Below are 24585 nucleotides of genomic sequence, written 5' to 3'. Positions count from 1 at the left end.
TGCAAACTCTCTTCCCTGGCTACCGACTCTATCACTTGCGCTGGCAACTGGCTGAGAGCGAACCAGACTGTTCATAATCTTGGTGCCACATTTGACCTTGAGATAAGCATCTAACTACATATTCACATCATCACCATTTCCACCTCTGTAATGTCGCTCAACTTCACCACTGTGGGCTGCTGAAACCCTCATTCATGTGTTATGTTCAGTATCAACATGTCCTTTTCTGAACTTCAAACTAGTTTTTATATTTTAAAACTGGACCCAAAAGGCTGAAAAGATGCCCCCCACCCCAAGGATCACCTGAATTCTTTTGTGGATTGAAACCAGTCCCTTATCTCAAGATGAAACTAAAGGAATGTTCCAGATTGATGTGAATCAATGCCCTTTCCTGAAACCAATCCAAAAAGGTTATTAAATTTAATGAGTCATTCAAAAACAAAGACACTGACTGTCTCAAAGCCTCAAGCTGTTAAACCATAACACAGGATGTTGGAATCAACATGAACACCATTCTTATTTGGAAAATGAAATGGACTTGTAGAAATTCACATGATGCAGTAGCCATGGGCAGAAATTTGCCCTTGATGGGTGGGCGGGCCCCACAGGCTTGGCGGCCAACGGGCAGCTGATCGGAGCCACCAAAACGGGCCCCAACGCCATTTTAAGTGGGTGGGCCAATTAAGGCCCGCCCAGCGGGCTGCCTGACAGGAAGTGCTATGCGCTTCCTGTGTGAGGGGGAGGGGGAAGGGATTCCCCAACTGTCAGAGTGCGCTCTTTCGCGCATGCGCACGAAAGAGTGTACTGCTCCCTGAGACTAAGTACTGTCTCAGGGAGATCATTGACAGTGTTTTAAATATCAAAAATAGAATAATTTAAAAATTATTAACATGTCCCCCTCATGTGACAATGTCACACAAGATAGGACATGTTAAGAAATTAAGAAATATGACTAAAACTTTATTAAACTTTTTAAAAACAGACATGAAACCTCATCCCGCCAGTGGATGAGGTTTCATGTTTTTTCAGAAGCCCGCTGGAGCTCCTGGCCTGCCTGCCAGCCTTAAGGTTGGATGGGCAGGGCTTTTAATTGCCTTAATTATCTTGTCAATGACCTCAATTGGCCATTGACAGGTCGGCGGGCAGACAGCTGATCGCGCTGTCCCCCCGCCTTCCTGAAGATTTAAATGGGGCGGGATGACGTCGGGGGTTCCGCCCGATGTCATCCCGCATCATTTTCGCGTCGGCGAGTGGGCCCCGCCCCCAACTCGCCGACGGAAAAATTCAGGCCCATGTTTCTGTCCGCTTTTTAAAAAATCAGCACAAGTTGTTTGCAGATAGTTCCACCTAAAACCATCAAACTAGCTTCAAGTAATGCAAGCAGCCAAGGTAATTAACGGCAATACCTTGTAAATGAGAGAGCCCAACAGGCAGAAGGATGCTCCCATCCTGTTCCAACTTCAAGTTCACCTAAGAACCAACCTCCTAGAAACTGGACTACAAGAAACCTCACATCCTGCTGAGAATCCTTCACTTTTCAAGGCCCATGCTTCAACTGTAAAGCATTGAAACTATCCAAAAAACTATAGGCCTGCCACATGGGAGCCGCAGCTCATAAACTAGAGTTTGAGGTAACTGTAAACTGTAACAGTACATTGCCTTCACCTGTATCTAATCTATGTGTGTGATACATTGTGTTTGATTCGAGGTAAGTATATGAGAATAAATAACCTCCTTTATTTTAAAATTCACAGAAGGTTGCTGCTGGAATTATTTAATTGGGATGCACACTCCGAGGGTAAGAAAACACACACCACCTTTCATCACAAACATACTGATCTTGGGCAGTAAGAGAACACAAACATTCTGTCTGCGACACATTCTTTTGTTACCTCTAGACTTATCGATTCCAATACATTCCTGGCTGGCCTCTCACGTTCTATCCTGCATAAGCTTGAGGTCATCCAAAATCTTGTTGCCCATGTTCTAACTTGCACCAATACCCATTCACCTATCATACCTGTGCTCACTGAACTCTAATGGCTTTTGGTCAAGCAACATCTTGATTTTAAAATTCTCATCCTCATTTTTAAATCCTTCCATGGCCTCACCCTCTCCCTATCTCTGTAATCTCCTCCAGCCCCAGAACCAACCGAGATATCTGTGCTCACCTGATTTCAGTCTCTTGAGCATCCCTGATTTTAATTGCACCGCCTTTCATGGCTGTGCTTTCAGCTGCCTGGTCCCTAAGCTCTGGAATTCCCTCCATAAACCTCACCGCCTCTCTCCCTTACTTTCCTCCATTAAGACGCTCCTTAAAACCTACCTCTTTGACCAAGCTATTCGTCATCTGACCTAATATCTCCTTCTGTGGCTCGGTGTCAGATTTTGTTTTGCAATGCTCCTGCTGTTAATCCATACCTGTTTAACCTGAGCTTGTTGATCACAGTCCCATTGGGCCCCACCATACCTGTTTTTCGGAAACAAGCAGAAGGGGGACAAGAAGCACCAATTTCATGCTAACCCTGGACAATTTTCCAGACACCCCGGTGGCCAGCTGAAACAGGGGTTAGGCCTCTTTCATATGTAAATGAAGAGCCTTACATTGTATCTCTTTTAGGAGCCCTCTTCTAAATTGGCTGGTGCTAGGCCAACTCCTGTCAGGAGAGTAAGTGCATTTTTTAAAATAAGTTTGATGTGGAGCCAGGAGAAGCAGAAGTGCTCCTGAATCTCCACGGTTCCCATTTTCCTTGGCCCCAAAGCACTCTGAGAGCCACAGCTGGCCTGCAAGCAACCCCACCCTGTTGTCCTCCTGCTATTGTTCCTCACCTACCCCCCTGCCAACCTCCCCCCGATTGACATTAGGACCACTGTCAGTGAGACAAAAAGCTCAAAGCTGATCCCCTTGAAATGGTTAATCTGTTTCAGGAGGTGTGGCTGGCACTGGTGACCCAGACAAATTACTGAATTGAGGCCTGAGGCCTAATTTAAGGCAAATCTTGAGCCTCCTGTTTCAAATTTCTGTTGTTTGCACACCATTGGTTTTGAACCCAAAAACTGGCTGTAACAAATTTCTATCCTATTGTTTTTATTAATGCGAGTATTTAATGTTGATTCCCCTTCCAGTTTCCTATTCAAGTGCCAATTATCATGCAGCACATTTTGGAAACAGAGTGGTCAAGAGACCAGCTCCCAGGTTGCTCTGTATCTGGGATGTGGCCTGTGATAGTCAGCATATGTGGAAAAGTGGCTGATGTGAGGAACATTGGAGAAACTCACCATGAGGTAGAATTATGCATGTGAACATGAGTCCTGTTCCTATAGCAGATGGCTTACCATCCAATCTCTTACCTCAACATGCCACTCTGCAGGATCACATATTCAAACGTGCTGACATAATTTGTAAGTAGATTAATTACCTGCTTTTCTCCACTTGGTTTCCTATAATGCAGCAGAAGCTCGACGGCTCCAACAACCTCCTTTCGTATAGCGTAGAGCAACGCATCCCCCACATAGCTACTGAAACTCAGGAGCAGCTCCATGATCTCCAAGTTTTCATTTTCAATTGCTATGAGGAGTGCGCTCCGTCCCAGAGGATCTGTGCAGTTGATATTAATATTAAAGTAGATTTCAGCTTCCTCCAGAGCCTGCTTCACTGTTGCATAGTCCCCTTTTTCCACTGCATTCAGGTAAGCTTTTTCCTCCAGCGAGAGCTCATTTTCTGCCCGCACTATCTGCAATGGAATCCGGTCTATGTATGGAGAATAGTTGACCTTTTTGTAGTACTGCTGGGCCATTGTTCATTGTGCCGCATGGACCCTGTTTTAAAATGAGAAAAAGAAAATTCTGGAAGCTTAGCTTAGCTTTTAGAGTAGAACTGATTCAAATTGACTCTTTGAGTGCTATGAAGCATTTTTATTAAAAAAGCAGAATTAGCTGACCTCATTTGGGGTGGTGGGGGAGGAGGGAGAGGCTACCATTGGCCTTTGTACTCCAAGATTAGGGAGAGGAAAAAAGACACCCAGGATTCTCACTCTTAATCACTACCCAGGACCTGTGTGTATGCGTATGTGGACAGGATTAGGTTGCTCATGATGCCTTTCACAGCCAAATAGCCTGCCAGCCCTCTTGGCTCATACACAAAGGCTGATCACTTGGATGAGCTACCAAAGAATGGCTGATGTCTATGGAAATACAGAAAAGTCAGCACCATGAGGAGAACAGGGAAGAAAGTTTGGAAAGAAGTGAGAATAAAACCTCACTAGTGGCTCCATCTCTGGTCAATTAAGAATCTTTCCCACTCAATGCTCACTATCTTTGGTGAGATATTTATTGAAGTTTGTGAACATGTCTTCTGAAACACCATCCCTAACCCTGTCTATCTTTGGCACCTTCCTTTCTAAAAACCCTTCTCTTTGAGTGTCTGCCAATCACAATATTTTCCCTTTTCACTCTTATGTTGTTCACTTTTCTTATTGCTGCTCAGTAAATTGCTCTGCTTTTTACACAATGTGTGCTATAGGAATAATATTTGTTGTTGGGGAAACGTGTGGTGCAAACTTTGTCCCTGAAAAAGAACACCTAGTCATTAATTAATTGCTCTTTGTGGAACCTTACAGTAAACAAATTGGATGCCATGCCTCCCTTAAGTACAATAGTAGTGCAACTTTTAAAGTACCTCATTGACTATTCAGTGCTTTGGGATGTCTTGACATCATGAAATATCTTATATAGATTGTTTTCTTTTCCTTTTTGAGTCAAATTTCTTCCGTTCATTTGCAAAGACACTGTGGGATCCACTCATCCTCTCACATAATTTCCTGGGATGAGGGTGGGGGAGGGCAGGGAGATAAATATTTATTTATGAATATTTATAAGAAAAGGGATAAACTTTGATGTGATCCACTTATCCTTATTGTAGTCACAGTTTTCCAGCAATGGCTTCTCTTCCTACCCCTAAACAAAGGTTCCTAAGGATCAATTTCCTGCCTCCTCCTCTTCCTCATCTACACACTGCACCCTGGTAATATGATTCGCTGATATAGAATCAGCCATCAATGCCCAGCTCTACTCTCCAGCACTTCTCTCGAGCATTCCATTGCCTCTGTGTCCAATCTTGGATATGTCACAATTTCCTCTAGCCAAATATTGGGATGACCACCATATATTCTGTATACTTGCTACCTATTCCATCATGTCAGCCGTGACTCCGCCAGTAGCAGCTTCGCCACGAGGTCCTGGGTTCAAGTCCCACTCATGGCATCAGCACAAACCTCTGTGCTGACACTCCAGTGTCACTGTGAGGTGTGCTGTATTTTGGTTGAGATGTTAAACTGAGGCCCCAACTGCCTGCTCAGGTGGATATAAAAGATCACATGGCACTATTTTGAAGAAGAGCTGGAGAGTTATCCCTAATGTCCTGGCCAATATTTATCCTTAATCAACATTACCAAAAACAGATTATCTAGTCATTATAACATTGCTGTTTGTGGGAATTTGCTGTGCAAAAATTGGCTGCAGCATTTCCTACATTATAACAGTGACTATCCTTCAAAAGTACTTCATTGGCTGTAAAGCACTTTGAGATGGTCAGTGGTCGTGAAGAGCGCTATATAAATGCAAGTCTTTCTTTTTCTCCCTCCACACATCAGCCCATCTAAAGCTCTGTTGCCCATAGCTCCTCCTGCACCAAGTCCAACTTACCCATCACCCTTATCGTTTCTGAAAAACATTTGTTTGCACTCTCCAAAGCCTTCAATTTAAAAACTTAAAATTGTCATTGTTATGTTCCTCTCACTCTGGCTTCTCCATTTGCTCCCAAGGCCCCACACACTGGATTTCCCTCCCTTAACCTCTCAGCCCCTCTGTCATTCTCTCCCCTTTAAAAGACACCTTTGCGATCAAACTTTTGGTCACTCTTCATAATATCTCCTTCTCTGGCTCAGCATCATGTTTTTTTTTATATGTTTACACCTTTGGGAAATGCCTTGGGATGTTTTTACTCTACTTCACATTATTTCAAAATACCCAGAAATACTTGAACCAAGAGTTCAAACGGGCCTCGGTTGTAGGGGAAGAACAGAAATAAATGATTTAGGATTACATTCAAGATTCCAACTAAGAGACAAGGCAATGTAGTGTTTCCTTTCTTCCCTTTAATTGCCTCATTTTTGTTGGAGTGGAGTTCCATGGCCCTGGTGCTTCACCAAAGTGCCTAAAAATTGAGGCTCTGAAATGCAACAGCTGTGATCCTGACTGTTGGTACCCTCCAGTGCTGAGTACACTGGAGTTGCTGGGGTCAGTGGGTAGGCACTGCACCTGCATGTGGTTGGTGGAAGCCTGTACCACTACAGGTATAAGTCAGGCACCGGCCTGCCTCATACAGTCAGAAACACTGCATCTGCCTATCGTCAGGCTAAAAACTCCACTTGGTTAAGGTCTGATCTGTTAGGTATTTAAACAAAAACTCTTATTATTTCTGGTGTCCAAACTGCTTCTCAAACCTGTACCACTCTAGTGGAGTCACTTTCATTCCATTTTATTGGGAATAATGGCCTCTGTTATTAAGCAGTCGCAGACATTTAAGGGGCTATTTCATAACTCTCAACAAAGATATATTCCATTGAGAAAGACTCTACAAGAAGAATGCACATCCATGGCTAACAAAGGAAGTTTTATGTCCCATGAATGTCGAGAGTTTCCGCCCCTCCAGGCGAATAGCTCAACCCATATGAAACCAACTGAGAATTCACTTTTCGGGTTGAGGTCAGGCATGTCCTATCCCCGTGGAATGAGCTTAAGATTAATGTATGTTTCCTTTTGCACATGTAGAACAGACTCCAGATAAAGTAGTTAGCACTATATCCATTAATTCACTTGAAGGGTAAGAGTGATCATAGCATGATAGAATTTCACATTCAGTTTGATGGTGAGAAACTTGTGTCTAAAACTGGTGTCTTTCACTTGAATAAAAACAATTACAAAGATATTAAGACAGAGTTGGCTACAGTGGACTGTGAAAATAGGTTGCATGGTAAGACAGTAGAGAAGCAGTCTCAGATATTTAAGTAGATATTTAATAACTCTCAACCAAGATATGTTCCATTGAGAAAGAAAGATTCTATGAGAAGGATGTACCATCCATGGCTAACAAAGGAAGTTAAGGAAGGTGTAAAATTGAAAGAAAAGACATATAATGCTGCAAAGATTAGAGGTAAGCCAGAAGATTAGTAAAGTTTTAGAAACCAGCAAAGGATGACCAAAATATAATAGAGGGAGAAATTAAACTATGAAAGTAAACCAGCAAGAAATATAAAAACAGACAGTAAGAGCTCTACAAGTATATAAAAAGGAAGAGAGTAGCTAAAGTAAGCATTGGTCCCTTAGAGGAGGAGACTAAGGAATTAATAATGAGAAACAAGGAAATGGCAGAGGCTTTGAATAAGGATTTTGTGTCTGTCTTCATGCTAGAAGACACAAAAAGCATCCAAATAATAGTAGTGGAAAATCAAGGGGAAAAAGGGAGGGAGGAACTTAAAACAATCACTATCACTAGAGAAAAAGTAATGGGAAAACTAATAGGACTAAAGGCTGACGGGTCCGATGGACCAGATGGCTGTCTTAAAAGAAGTAGCTACAGAGAAAGTGAATCACCCAAAATCTCTAGCTTCCAGAAAGGCCCCAGCAGATTGGAAAACCACAAATGTAACATCTCAAGTCAAGAAAGGAGGGAGACAGAAAGCAAGAAACTATAGGCCAGTTAGCCTAACATCTGTCTTTGGGGAAATGCTGAAATCCATTATTAAGGAAGTAATAACAAGAGATTTAGAAACTTAAACTACAATCAGGCAGAATCAATGTGGTTTTATGAAAGGGACATCATGTTTGACAAATATATTGAGTTCATTGAAGATGTAACAATAAGGCAGATAAAGGGGAACCAGTAGATCTAGTGTATTTAGATTTCCAAACATCATTTGACAAGGTGCCTGATAAAAGGTTACTGCACAAGATAAGAGCTTATGGTGTTGGTTTTAATATATTGGCATGGATAGAGGATTGGCTAACTAACACGAAACAGAGAGCAGGATTTTCCGCATCCGCCTACCACCAAGATCTTCCAGTCCCGCCACAAGTCAATGGGCTTCTGGCTGGGGTGCCACCTCGCCCACAGCTGGGCCTGCCAATGATGGGGGCCAGAAAATCCCAGCCAGACAGTCAGGATAAATGGGTCATTTTCAGGTTGCCAGACTGTAATGAGTGGAGTGCCACAGACATCAATGTTGGGGCCTCAACTATTTACAATCTATACTAATGACTTAGGTGAAGGGACCAAGTGTACCTTACCAAAATTTTCTGATGATACAAAAATAAGCAGGAAAGCAAGTTGTGAGCAAGACTCAAAAAAATCTGCAAGGTTTGAATGGTAATACAGACAGGTTAAGTAAGTGGGCAAAAACTTGGCAGATGGAATATAACATGAGAAAATATGATGTCGCCCACTTTGACGGGACAAATAGAAAAGCAGGACATTATATAAATAAAATGAGATTGCAGAATGCTGTGGTACAGAGGGATCTGGGTGTCCTTGTGTGTGAATCACAAAATGTTGGCATAGTTGGAAAGTAATCAGGAAGGCAAATGGAATATTGGCCTGTATTTCAAGGGGGATTGAGTATCAAAGAAGCCTTGCTAATTCTACGGAGCATTGATGAGACTGCACCTAGAATACTGTGTACAGTTTTGGTCTCCTTACTTAAGGAGGGATATACTTACATTGGATGCAGTTCAGAAAAGAACCACTAGGCTGATTCCTGGGATGAAGGGGTTGTCTTGTGAGGAAAGGTTGATCAGACTGGGCCTATACTCACGGAGTTTAGAAGAATGAGAGGCAATTTTATTGAAACATATAAGAAATTGAGAGGACTTGACAGGGAGGATATTTCCCTTGTGGGGAAGTCTAGAACTAGGGGCATAGTTCCAAAATAAAAGATCTTCCATTTAAAAAAGGGGTGAGGAGGCATTTCCTTTCTCTTAGAGGGTCGTTAATCTTTGGAATTCTCTACCCCTGAGAGTATTGGAGGCTGGATCATTTAATACATTCAAGGCTGAGTTAGACAGATTTTTGATCTACGAGGGAGTCAAAGGTTATGGAGAGAGACAGGAAAGTGGAGTTAAGGACACAATCAGATCAGCCATGATCTTATTGAATCGCGGATTATTGGCTCATTGGGCCAAATGGCCTACTCCTGCTCCTATTTAACTTTTAATGAAAGAAATGGTTACATGACTAACCGTTTAGGAACACAATTATAAGGATAAGGGCAGGTAAGAAAACAAATGCTGCGAGGAACATAACAGGGCAGATTTTTTGCAGTCAGTGGCAAAGTGATGGCACTTGCTGCTGACCTTGAAGAGAGTTGCCTTCCAAGATCCACTGATCTCTGTGGCATGGATTCCACTTTCCCGACATCAGTTTGAATCTGGCACCAAGTCAAAGGGATTTCCAGGGTCCAGCAACAATGATGCCATCAAGCAGGGTAAGCAGCAAATCACATTGAAGTATTCTCACAGTGAGCAAACAAAGAAGAAAAACACCATTTCCATTTTCAATTTAAAAATTTTTACAGATAGCAAAATAAATGGTTGGGACACGCATTTGGGATAAAGGTAGAAGCTAAAGTATCATGAACAAAACTTTTTAAAATATTATTTTAAAAATAGGTGGAATTTTTTATCATAATGGAGAATTTTGACGTTCGACAAACAGAAAATTATTCTTTCAGTGTCAGTGAGGGTGTTTAGCAGTAATTATGAACTTATTATGCTGTTAAAAATCTAGTCACATCTCATTTCAACAAAGTGTAAATTTTTCAAGGATTTTTACAAAAAGATGAAGGGTGGAATATTCCGAGCCCGCTAGTGATGGGTGTGCTAGGCGGCGTGCGGGGAAAATATGGCGCGACCTGCTTCACAATGACATGAAGGCAGGTCGCGATCGTCCGCTCAGCCCGCCAATGGTGGGCCACGTTTCCCACCATCGGTCAGCGGGGAGCTAATTGTAATACATCAGCATATAATTAAAAGGCCATCCCGCCAGGCTCTTGGAACCCCGTCATATCGTCCGTGCTTTCCCGCCGACATGTTTCACAACAGCACGCAGGCGATGTGCACTTGGCGGCCTTCACTTTGGAGGAACTGAGGTGAGTGACCAGCAGCGTTCTCCACGGCTCGCCTGTTGTTTACAGGCCTCGGGGTGCCGGGGAACGGGGGCAACTGATGCCTGGTCCCGGAGGCAACTGCTGAGGGGCGGTCATGTCCAGGGGCAAGTGCTGGCCAGCCTCGGAGGCGACTGCTGAAGTGGGAGTGTCCGGGGGCAAGTGCTGGCCAGCCTCAGAGGTGACTGTGAGGAGGGGGGGGAGGTCAAGTGCTGTCCTGGCACTGCATCCCATGCACAGGCAATCAAGACAGATCCAGCACAGCCACAGTGATATGATTGGGGTTGGGCTCATGAAAGCAATGCGGAGGCACCAAAGGGCCACCAAGCGCTCCATACTTTACCCCACCAAACCCCCTGCACCCCGCCCACCCCCACCCCCTGGCACAGACTTCGAGTCTGCCAGAACTTTATTGGACCGCGGAACATTTGGACTGTACATGTTGTACAATCTCCTCGCCGACACTGGCCATGTAACAGTCACTGCTGGAGGCATTCACAGCTCCTTGCAATCTCAGCACCCTGCTTTGGACCAGTGTCCCCCATGTCGCAGGTTGACAGGGCAGTATGCAGCGCAGACATCTCTGGCCATCCAGGGGTGACCAGCAATCTCCGGGAAGCATTAAGGGGCGGACACACAGGGCCAGGAAAGGTGCTAAGTACAGCCATGAAAATCATGTCTCTCTCTCTTTCATGCTGCAGGAGGCCACGTCAGGATCATGGATCCTGGTGATCTAGCTGTATGCCTGATGGCCTACAGAGACCGTAGAAGATGGAGGAGAGAATGACTGAAGCTCCTGGCTGCGCAGACAGGAGCAGCAACCTCACGAAGGGCAATAGGTGCTCCTGCACACACTGCCCAGGAGCGACAGTGAGGGTCTACAGACACCATCTGCCATTCCTGCAGATGACTGAAAATCAGTGTCGCCGACGACTGCATATGTCTAGGGACCTGGTGGCTCACATCTGCCACTTGCTGCAGGATTTGATGCCAAAGGGACATGGAGGGCATCCACTGCCAGTGGCTGTGAAAGTGACCGTGGTTAATAATTTATACGCCAGTGGCTCCTTTCAGGGCTTTGCAGGTGATCTCTGTGAGATTTCACAATCCGCCACAAATGCATCAACGAGGTCACGGATACCATCTTCTCCATGGCACACAACTTTGTGCATTTCGCCCGGGACCGGGATAGCCAGGATGCAAGGGCCATTGGATTCGCCCTGATCTCGGGATTCCCACAGGTAAGGGTGCGATTGACTGCACTCATGTGGCGCTCAGGCCTCCATCGCTACACTCAGTGGACTTCATCAACCACAAGGGCTTCCACTCACTGAACATGCAGCTGGTATGCAACCACCAGAAACGCATCCTGCAGATATGCGCATGGTTTCCAGGGATTGTGCACGACGCCTACATCCTGAGTCACTCGCAGATCCCTGCAGTCTTCCAGGGTCCACAGAGGCTGCAGGGTTGGCTCCTTGGGGACAAGAGGCCGTGGCTGATGACACCCTTGCGGCAGCCTCAGACTGCAGCAGAGTGACGCTATAATGAGGCTCATGCAGCAGCTCGCAACTTGGTGGAGCAAACCATCGGGATGCTGCAGATGTTCCGGTGCCAGGGCTGGTCTGGTAGAGCCCTGCAATACAGTCCACAGAGGGTGTCACGCATCGTCGTCGTCTGCTGCGCCCTTTACAACCTGGCACTGCAACGGTGTGAGGAGCTGGCTGTGGAGGAGATGGAGGAGCTGTAAGTCTCCTCCGATGAAGAGGATGCCAACGGGGATGAAGATGAGGGGGTCCTCAGTGGTGACGACAATGGGGATGAAGCTCTTGCACTGGCCAGATGAGGCAGGCGCACTCGGGAGGTGCTCATAGCTGCCAGATTTGTGGAGGATGATGACAACGTGCAGTGAGGTGTCCCCGTAGATCCTCACATCGCAGTTGTGAATGTTTGACTCCAGTCTGGCTTATCTCAGCGCCAATACCCTCTGTGAGGATGCTTTTGTCATGGAGATGCAGTGGAGGCCTTAATAGTTGTTCGATCGCAGGAGAATGATGACAACATGCAGTGAGCGCACTCCATGGATCTTCACTTGGCCTCATGAGAATGTCTGACTCCTGTCTGGCCGAGGGCAGCTCGCTTGCGCTCCATGATCAGGGCCATCTCAGAGACGCAGCCATGAAACTTTAGACGCATCTGATGCGTCAGCACCTCAGCCCTTCAGGAGTTGGTGCACAGCATCACTGGTCGCAGATGCTGGTGTGATGGGGGCCAGCCCCAACTTAAAGGTGCTGAGAGCACACAGAGAGAATGAGAGGACTCTGTGGCACCTGCACACTACATTCTGACAGCAATGATCAGCACCACTGAGGTGCAGCCATCAGTAATGTTTCCAGGGAGTGTGAGGCTGGACCATCACTGTGGCCTGAAGGCCGCACAGAAAAGAGGCCCTGGACTGAGACACCCGCCTTTTATCTTGTGCAGAAAGGTTTCACATCTGAGTGACAAGAACACTGCTTAGGAGTCACAGGCAGGGTTACATTCTTAGTTTATTGACAATAGTGAACAGTATGTACAAGAGGTCAACACCCATGGCCAGGCTGTGCAACTATTTTTACCTAACTTTCCTAACCCTGCTGCAACATCTTGTTGCTCCCCGGACATCCACAGCAGCGGTGGAGGCAGCCTGCTGTCTGTGGCACCCTGTCTGTGATGACTTTGGCGGGCGTCCTCTGGAGAGCCAAGACTTGGAGGGCCCCGGCCTGCTTTTGGGGTCTTGCTGTGTGGCAGTGGTACCCTCCTCGGCCTGTGAAGCCGGATCTGCGGAGGTTGCAGGAAGATGGGATTCAGATGGGTCAGTCACCTGGGTGAATGGCCCCGGAGTGTGCACCTGCTGATCCTCCTCCCCTATGGGTGTCCGAGGGCCCCTGACTGACTGTGTGAGCGGAAGGGGTAGCTGGAGCGAGATCGTACTGTCCAGCACCCCACTCGCGTAGACACTGTCGGAGGCCAACTATGGCATCAGCAATGGAGCCCGCGCAGCAGTGCAGGAGTGACGTCCTGGACCAAAGTCTCCAGGTGGCCGCCATCCTGCCAGTGTTGACCTCGGCGCGTTGCAATGCCGGCACTATCACCTCAGCCTGAAGATGGACAGACTCCCCCCTCGTGCCTTGCAAGCTAAGGAATGCAGAGCACATCCCTTCCTGCTGTTCCAGAGCTTGTCTTTGCAGTTCCAGCAACTGTAACATGATCGAGTCCAGAGACTCGTCATCCTTCTTGGACTCAGCAACGTTCTGGCTTCCAGCAATCCTTTGAGTGCTGGGGACCTGGGAAGTCCCTGCCTCAGCCTGCTGTGGATCAGAAAGTGCGATGTGTTCACCAGATTGTGATCCCGAGGCTACTCTAAAGATAGGTCCCATCGACGTGTGTGTCTCTGCGCTGGTGGAGGGTGTGGGTGAGTGCTGTTGCAGGACTTCAGGGAGGGTGCCTTCAGATTCCTCTTCGGAGGTTTCTTTGGAACTTACTTGGAGGCCCTGGGTCATGGACTCTGTCGGATGTTTAGCAGATGTGCCTGCGAAAGCAAGGGGAGATAATTAGTGCATGGCAGTGGCCTGTGAAACAGGACACATCACTCACAGCATGGTGGTCTGATGGATGTTGCACTACTGGATCCTCACTTGGTAGAGCAGCGCCGACCTCACCGTCAGCACAGGACTGGTCCCGGTCATCGCCGGCCAGCTGGATGGCTCTGTTTTCAAATTCTGTGAGAACTTTGATTTCTGGCATCCCTCCACCTGTCTGTGACCTTTCCCTCCTGTTGTGAGCCAGTTTGTCCTGCATGGATAGAGATAGAGAGAGTGTAGCAGGACTCCTGCTGGGCCAGATGCTAAGTATGCCTGGCCTGTGTGTGGGTGGTGAGTGGTCCCATGGACTGGATGAGGACAATGATGGTGTGTGTGAAAGAGTGAATGGTGATGTCCCTTACACTGGCAACGAGTGAGGGCCCTGTGGGTGTATGATGGGTTTGTGAGTGTGTGAGTTGGGAAGAATGAAAAGAATGACTTACCCTGGCGGAACGGAGGAGATCATTCATCCTTTTGTGGCACTGAGTGGCTGTCCTCTTCTGCAGGGCATTCGCACTGACTGCTGCTGCCACTACCTCCCAAGTCAGGTTGGTGACATTGCTGCCCATCCTGCGGCCAGAGCAGGGGTAGAGCACATCCCGGGAGCCTCCACGGCATCCAGCAGTCGCTCGAGGGACCTGTCATTGAAGCGGGAGGGGGGCTGCAGTATTTTTGCTGGCCATGTCTCCCGGGCAGCGGTGGTGAGCTGGTAGTGATGAGCGCTTTGCTAGTGGCTGCCTTTTAAAGATGGCGGCCAGCGTGATGCAACAGCGGAGTGATGGCGGGCTGGTGAATGTGAGCCTGCCCACCATGGAAACAGCTTGTTTCCTGGGAATGCATAAATAATGAGGTAGGCCCAGGAAGATATGCCATGAAAACCCACCATTTTCGTCGGCGGGTAGGACTCCATTTTATCCGTCCGCTACTGCACTTAGTGCAATTCAGGGATAATTCAGCCTGAAGAGTGTAAAGCAGGATGACAATATTTTCTCAACTGGATGCAGGGGCACACAGAGTGGGAGCACGGCAAAGTAGCCAGGATGGAAAATGTAGGTTGCCCAGCATAGTCTGGAAAATACCTTTAGCAGCCTACACATATACACTATACACTATATACACTATATACATATACACTGTAAATGCAAAACCGATGTGGATATCATTCCCCTGGATGTGACGTCACATTCTTTAAGCACGTTCGGACATTGCGTATAAATAATACAATAACACAATGCAGGAAGATCAGCTTTTTGTACCCTATGTGGCCTGTTCGCTGCTGTCTCAACTATCCGAAAAAAAGATCAGTAACAGAACTTGAATCAGCATGTGAGGTAAGATCAGCTTTGTGTTTAGTGGTCTTTTCATTGTGTCCTTTTATAGATGCCTGCCTTTGCTTGAAACAGGAAGTGCTGATTGGCATATTGAACTTAATAGAGATGTTTCTTTTCTGGCTGGCTGTAAATATGAAAAATCTTTTAGAGCTGGTTATTAAAGCAGCAATTATGCCTTTTTGAGAACACAATTTTCACTTTACAACAAATCTCGAATCTTGCGTGTGTTCTACGTCAGATGGCATTCAGTCAGCGTCATAGCTACGGCAACTGTAATAGTGCTGTTCCCATCTATGTAATAACTAATGGTATTAATTACTGTAGTAGAAACAATCTGGTATTTCTTTCTATTGCATTTATTATTGCCTTTTAAATATTTATCTGGTACCCTAAGACAACACACTCTACATATCTCACTTATGCATTGGATGTTTTCCAGCATGAGAAATTAAATGTTAGGGTACTCGGGATGATTTTTGTGAATGAGGGGCTCTTCCAGGGACATTATTTGCCCAGAAACACAGAACCTCATCCAGGGACTGTCCTTGAAAAATAAAGGTGTGTGGCAGCCCTAGTGTAAGGGTGGAAATTTTCGTCGGTTCAATGATTTCTAATTGAATGTAGTCTGTGGGGGCTTCAACAACATACATACCCTCAAGAGAAGAGTAGAATCACTGACAAAAACTTTGGGATTTCTGCAATTAAATGCAGACCCTCGATGTTGCTGTCAGTTTCAAAGGCATAATAACGGCGAACATTGACAGTTCACTGTCATTCCTCCTGCTAAATTCACACAAATGACGCCTGAGCTATTGAGTCTGTCGACACTTCAAGCCTAGGAAAAGAGTTGTTCAGAATATATAATATCGGATGCAGACTTAGGTCCACATTTTGGTGTTTTATTTGATTTACCATTTGTGGGGAGGAGAACATGGCAAAACTTTGTAGAAACATTTCTTAGAGGATGACATAGGTTGAGTAGAGGACAACAGAATGCATTGCACTTGGTGTTTAGAAGGATTCAGCTTGTTACGCTAAATAATTTTTTTGTTGCTGTTCCACGTTTCATATTCTTAGGACAACTTTCCAGGCACCACATTGGCATTCTGTAACCAAATAAATGAGCGATTGATTTAAGTTGATTCTCACATTCCATCCTCCTGCTCTTTATGAATTGAACCCTCTTGGTTCTGCTTGTTTGTTAACCAGATGAATTTAGCTGAGGTTTTCGAACAACCGGGACAAGGAACTGCCACTCGGAAACTGACTTGTGCTGCAGAAAAACCAGTGCTGCACTAATTCACTGCCAAAGATCATTCTTTGAGTTACTGTGAGAGGAAAGAGGCTGTGAGTCATGTTATGTTCTCAAATGTGCAGGTCAGTTAAGCTGAGTACTTAAAAGTCATTAGACAGCGTGACTTGATAGCACTGAAAAGATCACTTTCCAATTGTGTGACCAAGTCATTATTTATAAAATTGTTTCATAGAAACTGCATCAATGGAAAATTCGGGGAGAGAAAACGGTCATAGTGGAGGTTATGATGCTTCGAGGTACGGCCACACTGATCTGGCTCTCCTTCAGCTCACCACATTGAAATGGAATTTGCCCTTTCAATTTCAGTTTCCTCTCATGTTATGTCTCCTTGAACTTAAGCCTCCCTGATGCATACTGGCAGAAATATCTTATTATTCAGCCCCACTACATTCACACTAAAACAACTGGACACCAATTTTTAAAGTAAAGGTTATGATTCGTATTAAGAGAAAATTAGAGACAATTTTCCTTATATTTCACCTAATACCTGAAAAAGCTGAAATTCTACTTAACCCAATGATGTGTACCAGATGGGTTGTGTTGCCATCCATCATTTATATAATGAATAAAAGATCGCTAAGAAATCATTACAAGGTTGTATTTTTATTTATGCTACAAGCCGGTAAGATATTAAGGAGATCAGATGGACTTTGAAGTGCTTTATCAATGTCATCTAAACACACTGCAACCACCATGTAACATAGATTGAAAGGCACTGTTCTTTATTAGATATGACTATTTCATAAAAATTAATTACAGGGTTGAACTGAAAATAGCTTGGCTACACTCTATTTTGTGACTCAAAAAAAATGTAGCGTTACTGTATTATGTGATTCACACTGTAGTGCTTCAATTTGGGTGGCGTATAACTTTAGATCAATCCTTTATTTGTCTAACATCCATGCAATGAACTCTATGCAACCGGTATTCTTCTATGAGATGAATCACCAACCTGCCATAACATTACTGAGCAAATTCTCTTTAATATCTGCAACAGTCAGAAAAATTGGAATTTATTGAGTCTAATTTCTTGTGTACTTTTAAATTAATGAGAGAGTTTTCCGAAACTTATTGTGTTCGTATTTAAATTACATTCTAGCTTTGTAGAGTCCAAAATTATTGTTAAAAGTATTGTGGAGAATTTGACATTAATTAAGAAAGAAATATTTTTTATATGGGGTGTGAACTTTTTTCTTGACTATTCTAATATTTGTTGAAGTGATAAAACTTTTATATTTGTTGTGCACATGAATAGTTTCAAAGATTTGTCCAGTATAAAATCATGTTGTGCTCGCAAAACTGGCTCCCCTAATAGGGCAATAACACATTAAGCCCAATTTGGTGTCACGTTCTTGAATGGTGATAAGATTTTGTACTGAGGTGTATACCCACTGAGTAACATATGCTTGGCCCCAAATAATGTTCCAGGACCAACCTTAATTATATATTTCCTGCAAGCCGCTGGCATGTAATCACCCATTAGAGTGAAATCATAGATTTGGAGTGGGATATTGTAGATTGCTGTATCTATTTAAATTGGTTCTAATTGTCATTTAAAGGGAAAGATAGTTCTTCAAGCGAACCGATAGAAGGAAGATTCAATTACTTATTTGCAGTTCACAGACTTATTTATAATCGAACACTGGCAAGACAGAGGACCCAAATTTCCTAATAGTGCAAGAAAAATGCAGCAGCCCTTTTATAGCAGCATCAGAAAGGAGGGAAAAAAATAATGGTACATAGCACCTGACCAAATATAATGCAAGGATCAAAAAAATTTGCATTACACAGAGGGATTGAACCAAATCAGGAAAATTTGCAGACTTAAATAAATCAGCCAAGGTTAAGCTATCCACTTATACTTCTTACCAAAGAGATGGACAAAGTGTTCCGACACATTGACTAAAGCCTCACATAAAGCACGTATTTCTTTGAATGTTTCGTCATGCATTCCAAATGGAAGTAGCGCACCAATTCTTGCTGTAACTTATTGCTGCTACTCTTGGCATATTGACAACATAAAATCTCAACAAATTCATGCAACAAATTCCTCTAACAAAGCCTGTCTGTGTGAAGCAGTTCATGTACTCACATGTAGGACGGGTTCTGGCATGGAAGATTGGGTGTCACTTTATATGTTTCCAACACGTCAAAGCTGCTTGTTGACTTATAGGGCAAAGTGGCAATAATGGTGAGGAGCAAACCAGAACTATAGGATTTGGAATTATTTCTCCCTGAACACCTTTTTATAAACCCTGTGATTAAAGAGGTCATACATTGTGAAGGGGGAGGATTCCTTTATCCATTATTCCAAAATTACCATTTTTCTCATACTCTCTTATCCGCACACTCACTCATTGTAAGGCAATAAACAGTCAAGCACAGCCCCATGCCACACATTCAATTAATACCTGAAAGGGGAACATGCCCAAGTTTCTTTCTTTTATTTTTCCATAGGTATTCTTCAAGAAACAGCAACTGCCATCCAAGAAACCAATGCCCTTCATCCCTCTTAATAACATTTGTAAGCACCAGAACCAGATTTTACACAGTGAGTTAATGAACTTCAGAAGCTAGTAGTGACTGAGTCATAGTTTACAGTAGGAAGAGCATGTGATGGTAGCAGAGGAGGACTAGTAACCAGCTATCCAGATGGTATTTGAGAAATATGGTAATGGAGTGAAACTGGGTAGCTGTGTCATGCTCCTGTTGTTATTCAGTGAGAAAGGATGTGAAAATACTGACCGTGCTGATCAATATATCTGTCACCTGTCTGATAGGTACATAGCCAGCACATTGGTTGATGTTGTAGATGATCTCTACGTAACCTGGAGGGAAGTGCATTCAAACATTTGAGGACAGTGATAACCTTGACTGCCACTGGAATATTCTATTGAAGTTTGGATTCAAATGGTGCAGCGGTGGCTCTGGTTCTATGCTGAGAGTCTGGGAGAGTGTTATTACGTAGTAGTTACGACAGGGCCTGCATACATAGCTGGTGGTATCACGGTGACTGCCAGTGGTCCAGTTATAGGAACACAGGAAATGGGAGCAGGACTAGGCTATATGGCCCATCAAGCATGATTTATTTTATTTTGTACCACTTTTACCGTGAAATAATATGACCTGGGTACCGACAGCAATTGCTATCATTAATATAATGTTTTTGGTCAACTGGCATGGGGTTCTGTAGCTTGTAATTAGATGACTTGTTACTTCCTGAGCTGGGGTGAATGTTTTTATGTCCATTCTCCTTTCACTATATTTGTCTATTTTGTTCAACATTTGTAACTGTTTTAATTGTAGTTGGCTTCTTTGCAGTCTGCAGTCAATATTCGACTGTTTCTGATACCACATAAGCTTTCCCATATGATCTGATTCCAAAAAGGAAAGAAAATAGTCCACAAAGAAACAAACTGAAAAAAAGGAAGAAATACAGAAAAATGATATTGACAGTGCTTAAAAAAAAAGTAAAAGACCATTGGGGGGAAAAAAAGGAAAAATATTCATTAAAAATGTTTTGTTCCTGTAAGAATTCTTTTGAAATTGGAACCTCTCTTTATACGCATACCAGATGGGTTCAACACACAGCATGATTCCACTATGAATGACAGGAAATTGCATGCAATCTGATTTACATATATTATCATCTTATTTGAATAGTATACAAAGGCCCTTGCACAAAATATGCAAGGGCAGTCAATCAGTTGTTAAGCTAGACTAGAAAATTGCATGTTAGGGTATTCCAGTGGTCTTTGCACACCCATTTTACACCAGCAGGAATGATCCTACCAGATAGAAAATGTCAAATGTTCTAGTTTACAAAACACTGTATATGTGCACACACGCAACGTTAGTGGTTCATACACATAGTAATAAAATTATAAATGGGGTTTCAAGATTTGAACCCGGAAACAGTGGATTTACATTTCATGCTAATACGTGTCTGCTCAGGATTTGAGAATTTTTAAAAAAAATTCATTCATGGAGTGTGGGCTTCGCTGGCTGGGCCAGCATTTATTGTCCATCCCGGTTGCCCTTGAGAAGGTGGTGGTGAGCTGCCTTCTTGAATCGCTGCAGTCCCTGTGGTGTAGGTACACCCACAGTGCTGTTAAGGAGGGAGTTCCAGGATTTTGAGCCAGCGACAGTGAAGGAACGGTGATATATTTCCAAGCCAGGACAGTGAATGGCTTGGAGGGGAACTTCCAGGTGGTGGTGTTCCCATCTATTTGCTGCCCTTGTCCTTCTAGATGGTAGTGGTCGTGGGTTTGAAAGGTGCTGATGAAGGAGCCGTGGTGAATTCCTGGTACATGATTTTGGTTTAATTGAAACGTTAACATTTACTAAAGGGCATTTATAATCTCTGGTTTGTCTATAGCCCCTTGCACTCTGCCATTATGGTGTTAATGTTCCAATCTATTTGAATATCATATTACCAGGATAAACATAATGAATACTCTGATATTCCAGGCCACTCTGTCAGAGCTGCTTCAGTTACCAAGTATACAGAATATCATTGTCAATATCAATCCTGCAGCTGCTTAATGTTCCAGTTCTTTGCAGATGTTTCACTGGAGACTCAAGTCTCCAGTGAAACTTCTGCAAACAGCCATTGCTGGAGCCACATGTAAGGGATGGCCACTTGAACAAGTAATCCATGGGCAGAATGTTACGTCTCGCGGGCGGATGCAAGCCTGACCCGATCGGGGGTAAAATAGCGTGCGATACTTTGGTCTGCAGGCGCGCACGAGAGTTGGTAGCGCACCCGCCAACAATTAAGAGGCCTATTAAGACCATTAATGCATTAATTAAGAGCGATTTTCCGCTGCGTGCCAATGAGAATCAGCACCTTCACAAACAGTACCCCAGTGAGACTCACCACCATTAGGAACTGTTCCCCAGTGAGAGTCAGCAGCTTCAGGAACTGTATCCTAGTGAGAGTCAGCACATTCAGGAAATACACCCTAGTGAGAGTCAGCAGCTTCAGGAACCGTATCCCAGTGAGAGTCAGCACCTTCAGGAACCGTACCCTAGTGAGAGTCAGCACCTTCAGGAAATACACCCTAGTGAGAGTCAGCAGCTTCAGGAACCGTATCCCAGTGAGAGTCAGCAGCTTCAGGAACTGTATCCTAGTGAGAGTCAGCACATTCAGGAAATACACCCTAGTGAGAGTCAGCAGCTTCAGGAACCGTATCCCAGTGAGAGTCAGCACCTTCAGGAACCGTATCCCAGTGAGAGTCAGCACCTTCAGGAACCGTACCCTAGTGAGAGTCAGCACCTTCAGGAACTGTATCCCAGTGAGAGTCAGCACATTCAGGAACTGTATCCTAGTGAGAGTCAGCACCTTCAGGAACTGTATCCCAGTGAGAGTCAGCACATTCAGGAACTGTACTCCAGTGAGAGTCAGCACCTTCAGGAACTGTACTCCAGTGAGAGTCAGCACATTCAGGAACTGTATCCCAGTGAGAGTCAGCACATTCAGGAACTGTATCCTAGTGAGAGTCAGCACATTCAGGAACTGTATCCTAGTGAGAGTCAGCACCTTCAGGAACTGTACTCCAGTGAGGGTCAGCACCTTCAGGAACTGTACTCCAGTGAGAGTCAGCACCTTCAGGAACTGTATCCCAGTGAGAGTCAGCACCTTCAGGAACTGTATCCCAGTGAGAGTCAGCACATTCAGGAACTGTATCCTAGTGAGAGTCAGCACCTTCAGGAACTGTATCCCAGTGAGAGTCAGCACATTCAGGAACTGTACTCCAGTGAGAGTCAGCACATTCAGGAACTGTACTCCAGTGAGAATCAGCACATTCAGGAACTGTATCCCAGTGAGAGTCAGCACATTCAGGAACTGTATCCCAGTGAGAGTCAGCACCTTCAGGAACTGTATCCTAGTGAGAGTCAGCACCTTCAGGAACTGTATCCCAGTGAGAGTCAGCACCTTCAGGAACTGTACCCTAATGAGAGTCAGCACCTTCAGGAACTGTATCCTAGTGAGAGTCAGCACCTTCAGGAACTGTATCCTAGTGAGAGTCAGCACATTCAGGAACTGTATCCTAGTGAGAGTCAGCACCTTCAGGAACTGTATCCTAGTGAGAGTCAGCACATTCAGGAACTGTACTCCAGTGAGAGTCAGCACCTTCAGGAACTGTATCCTAGTGAGAGTCAGCACCTTCAGGAACTGTATCCCAGTGAGAGTCAGCACCTTCAAGAACTGTATCCCAGTGAGAGTCAGCACCTTCAGGAACTGTACCCTAGTGAGAGTCAGCACCTTCAGGAACTGTATCCCAGTGAGAGTCAGCACCTTCAGGAACTGTATCCCAGTGAGAGTCAGCACATTCAGGAACTGTATCCCAGTGAGAGTCAGCACATTCAGGAACTGTACTCCAGTGAGAGTCAGCACCTTCAGGAACTGTATCCTAGTGAGAGTCAGCACCTTCAGGAACTGTATCCTAGTGAGAGTCAGCACCTTCAGGAACTGTATCCCAGTGAGAGTCAGCACATTCAGGAACTGTATCCTAGTGAGAGTCAGCACATTCAGGAACTGTATCCTAGTGAGAGTCAGCACATTCAGGAACTGTACTCCAGTGAGAGTCAGCACCTTCAGGAACTGTATCCTAGTGAGAGTCAGCACATTCAGGAACCGTACCCTAGTGAGAGTCAGCACCTTCAGGAACTGTACCCCAGTGAGAGTCAGCACCTTCAGGAACTGTACCCCAGTGAGAGTCAGCACCTTCAGGAACTGTACTCCAGTGAGAGTCAGCACATTCAGGAACTGTACTCCAGTGAGAGTCAGCACCTTCAGGAACTGTACTCCAGTGAGAGTCAGCACCTTCAGGAACTGTACTCCAGTGAGAGTCAGCACATTCAGGAACTGTACTCCAGTGAGAGTCAGCACCTTCAGGAACTGTACTCCAGTGAGAGTCAGCACATTCAGGAAGTGTACTCCAGTGACAGTCAGCATATTCAGGGTTGGTGGGAAGATGAATCAGCGAGGTAGCCTTTGGATTTCGGAGGAAACCTCATCCATGGGTGGGATGAGTTTTCCGGGAATAATTTTTAAAAAAATGTTTTGACAGAATTTTTATTATCATAGGATGTAATTTTCCCAGTATTGCATTAAGTGCGGGTGGGTAAAATGCAGTCCTACCCGCCGACAAAAATGGCAGGTTTTCACACCGTATCGTCCAAAGCCCACTTCATTATTTAGTTCACTCCAGCGAAACACGTCGTTTCCATGGTGGGCGGGCTCTCATTCGCCCGCCCGTCATCACTCCGCTGTTGCATCACGCTGGCTGCCATCTTTAAAAGGCAGCCACCAGCAAAGCGCTCATCACCACCAGCTCACCACCGCTGCCCAGGAGACATGGTCAACAAAGGAAAAAAGACTGCAGCCCCCCTGCTTCAAAAATGGGTCCCTCGAGCAACTGCTGGATGCCGTGGAGGCCCAGCAAGATGTGCTCTAACCCTGCTCTGGCCGCAGGATGGTCAGCAAAGTCACCAACCTGGCTTGGGAGGCAGTGGCAGTGGTGGTCAGTGCAAATGTCCTGCAGCGGAGGGCAGCGACTCAATGCTGTGAAAGGATGAATGATCTCTTCTGTTCCGCCAGGGTAAGTCACTCTTTTCATCACTCCCAACTCACACACTCAGAAACCCATCACACATCCACAGGGCCCTCACTCACTGCCAGTGTAATGGACATCACCATTCACTCTGTCACACACAACATCATTGTCCTCATCCTGTCCATGGGACCATTCACCACCCACACAGGCCAGGCATACTTATCATCTGGCCCGGCAGGCATCCTGATACACTCTCCCCATCTCTATCCATGCAGGACAAACCAACACACAACAGGAGGGAAAGGTCGTAAACAGATGGAGGGATGCCGGAGAACAAAGATCTGACAGAATTCAAAATCAGGGCTATCCAGCTGGCCGGTGAGGATCTGGACCGGTCCTGTGCTGATATTGAGGTCAGTGCTGCTCTACTAAGTGAGGATCCAGCAGTGCAACATCCATCAGGCAACCATGCTGTGAGTGATGTGTCCTCTTTCACAGGCCTCTGCCATGCACTAATTATCTCCCCTTGCTTTCACA

At 45.1% G+C, this 24585-nt stretch overlaps 1 protein-coding gene across 1 annotated transcript in view; it reads right to left on the bottom strand.

Moving 5' to 3' along the window:
• Nucleotides 1–24585, bottom strand: part of LOC144683333 (short transient receptor potential channel 5-like) — a 98130-nt gene that overhangs the window by 59577 nt on the left and 13968 nt on the right. Inside the window, exon 2 of the mRNA XM_078546267.1 lies at nucleotides 3420–3819. Coding sequence (XP_078402393.1) covers nucleotides 3420–3797 — 378 coding nt within the window. The 5' untranslated portion in view covers nucleotides 3798–3819. The remainder of the gene's footprint in view (nucleotides 1–3419; nucleotides 3820–24585) is intronic.

This window comes from Cetorhinus maximus, chromosome 8 (genome assembly GCF_964194155.1).
Source record: "Cetorhinus maximus chromosome 8, sCetMax3.hap1.1, whole genome shotgun sequence".
Classification (NCBI taxonomy): domain Eukaryota; kingdom Metazoa; phylum Chordata; class Chondrichthyes; order Lamniformes; family Cetorhinidae; genus Cetorhinus; species Cetorhinus maximus.
Note: the sequence above shows the minus strand (reverse complement) of the source record. Positions and strands in the feature narration are given on the sequence as shown.